Source organism: Scomber japonicus, chromosome 22, assembly GCF_027409825.1.
Source record: "Scomber japonicus isolate fScoJap1 chromosome 22, fScoJap1.pri, whole genome shotgun sequence".
NCBI classification, from domain to species: Eukaryota; Metazoa; Chordata; class Actinopteri; order Scombriformes; family Scombridae; genus Scomber; species Scomber japonicus.
This window is the reverse complement of record NC_070599.1, coordinates 7,949,836-7,952,354: the sequence shown is the minus strand read 5'-3', so window position 1 is coordinate 7,952,354 and position 2,519 is coordinate 7,949,836. Positions and strand designations below refer to the sequence as shown.

Below are 2,519 nucleotides of genomic sequence, written 5' to 3'. Positions count from 1 at the left end.
GGTTGTTGAATACTGAGTACATCTGGAAAATAGTACTGTAGTTAGTAAAGTATCATGCCAGCCTGTTAATGTTTTCAACATGATGTAATCAGTTCGATCAATTTTTATGCGATTCAAAATCTAATGCCAACATTAGGATCCATTATGTTCTTGCTATACCGCTCAACATGTGATTCTATTTAAAGAAAAAAAAGTGTACAGTGCAGTGAATGTGTGATCATGTTTCCTAATAAGGACATGCAATGTGACTTTTTTGGCCAATCAACTGCACTCTTGTCTCTAAAGAGAGACAAAAGTGTAGAATAGTATAGAGATTCTTTCCATTCAACACAGCAATTTGAACACGATGACATCTCCGAACCTTGTGCTGTATCTGGCATTTCTGTTCTTGGGGAGAATGGGTGAGTGATGTTTTGTGACAAGAACTTGTACAAATGTTGTACATATTTCTTTATGTACAGATTTTGCAGAATTTCATCATTTAAAACTCATTCTTAATTTGCTTTGTCTTTTATTTCACATCAGCTCAAGCAACTAATGAGAAATCTTCCTCATTTCACCAAGAAAACAGTTTTATATCTGCTAATGTTGGTGAAAGTTTGACTTTACAATGTTTCTACAAAGATGATTATGGATCAAGGCTTTACTGGTATAAGCAAACTCTCGGACAGAAACCAAGGCTCATGTCCACTCTATATGTGTTCAGTAAAAATGGCACTTTTCATGATGAATTCAAGAACAATCCACGTTTCAAACTAGATACTACAAGTGATAAAAATCACTTGACAATCACAAATTTGGACATTTCAGACTCAGCTACTTACTACTGTGTTAGTTGCTATGCAAACATTTTAGAATTTTTGGTGGACACTACTATCCATGTAAAGGGCTCAGCTTGGATGCATCAGTCGGCAACTGAGAGCATCCAGCCAGGAGGCTCTGTGACTCTGAACTGTACAGTACACACTGGGACCTGTGATGATGGAGAACACAGTGTTTACTGGTTCAAATACTCTGAAGAATCTCATCCAGGACTCATTTACACACATGGAGGCAGGAATGATCAGTGTGAGAGGAACACCAACACACAAACACACACCTGTGTCTACAACTTGCCGATGAAGAGTCTGAATCTTTCTCATGCTGGGACCTACTACTGTGCTGTCGCCTCATGTGGACATATACTGTTTGGAAACGGGACCAAGCTGGACTTTGAGCGTGAGTAACACATTAGGAGACACTGTCCTATCTGATATACTCTTACTAAAACATGCTGAAAGTTAATTTTCTGATTTCTGACTCTCTACAGATGAGGTAGACTCTCTTGTCTTGGTGTATTTCTTGAGTGGAGCTTTGGCGTTCACCACCATCCTCAGTGTTTTACTGGCTATCTCAATGTACAAGATGAACAAGAGACAAAGCTGCCAGTCAGGTACAGACAATTGATACCACTTGTTTATGACAGCTTGTATTCATGGTTTTTTGTCTTTTGAATAACAGATTATTCTCTGTTTCATGATCAGAAACTCAACATGGATTTGCAGCTCCATCCACAGCAGATGCAGAGGTGAATGCAGGTTTAACAGTTGCAATGTCTTTTAAGCACATTTTTATAGCACTGCAAATAATCATGTTGTAGGCATTGTTTTAATCATACTTTAATTCACTATTACACATTTTATTGGCAGGGTTATCAAGACACAGACAACCTTCAATATGCTGCTGTTAGTGCCAACGCAGCAAACAGATCAAGAAAAGTGAGGAACACCAATAGTGAATGTGTGTACGCCAGTGTAAAGATGTAGAACTTACAAATATGGTGACACTTTATTAAGCTATTTTATGGTCTACTGTAGTGTAAGGTAAAGGTCTTAAGATGAATATTTGCATCATGCATCGTCAAATGTTGTGATCTGTGCTTTGGTTGGGTTTAGTAATTGACATTTTCAGGACACTCTGCTCTCTGTTGCTTGTCAGTGAGCTTTAATGTCTACATGATGTCTCTGCTGTTACTTTGTTTTCTTTGAAAAAATAAATATGCATCTTTAATCCTAAATCATGTTCTTTTTGTGATTATAAAAGTACATTGTGATTTAAAAACGCAGTTTTACCACCTACTGTGTAAGGATGATGAAGGGAAAAAAGTGGTATTATCTATTCTTTCTGAATGAGTTTTAACCTTATTATGTGCATTGTGCGTTTAGATTAATATTTTGTGTCAGTAATGATACAATAAAAGTAATCATTTGGACTTGATCACATTCAGAGCATTAGATCACTTAAAGCAGTATGATATGCTGTATGTGGATGATCACGAGTACTATAACCTTTAAATTTGCATTGAATCGAGTAGTTAAATGTTTTTTATGTGAACTTTGACTAATATGAGGTTTAATTTGTATTATATATTAGAGGTTTATGCAGTTACATCTTGTACATTAACATAAACCGTATTTATAAGTCTAAAATTACAGATAAAGTAACTCCAATATGTCACAAATCTCTTTCCAGGATATCAT

The 2,519-nt window shown here is 36.1% G+C and overlaps 1 protein-coding gene across 1 annotated transcript; it reads left to right on the top strand.

The window, feature by feature from the left end:
• Positions 1-346: 346 nt before the first annotated feature.
• On the top strand, positions 347-1,805 carry LOC128383421 (uncharacterized). The gene is made up of 5 exons (XM_053343046.1): positions 347-401; positions 526-1,218; positions 1,310-1,432; positions 1,524-1,567; positions 1,689-1,805. The coding sequence occupies exons 1-5, from the start codon at positions 347-349 to the stop codon at positions 1,803-1,805; spliced, it is 1,032 nt and encodes a 343-aa protein (XP_053199021.1).
• The last annotated feature ends 714 nt before the right edge of the window (positions 1,806-2,519 follow it).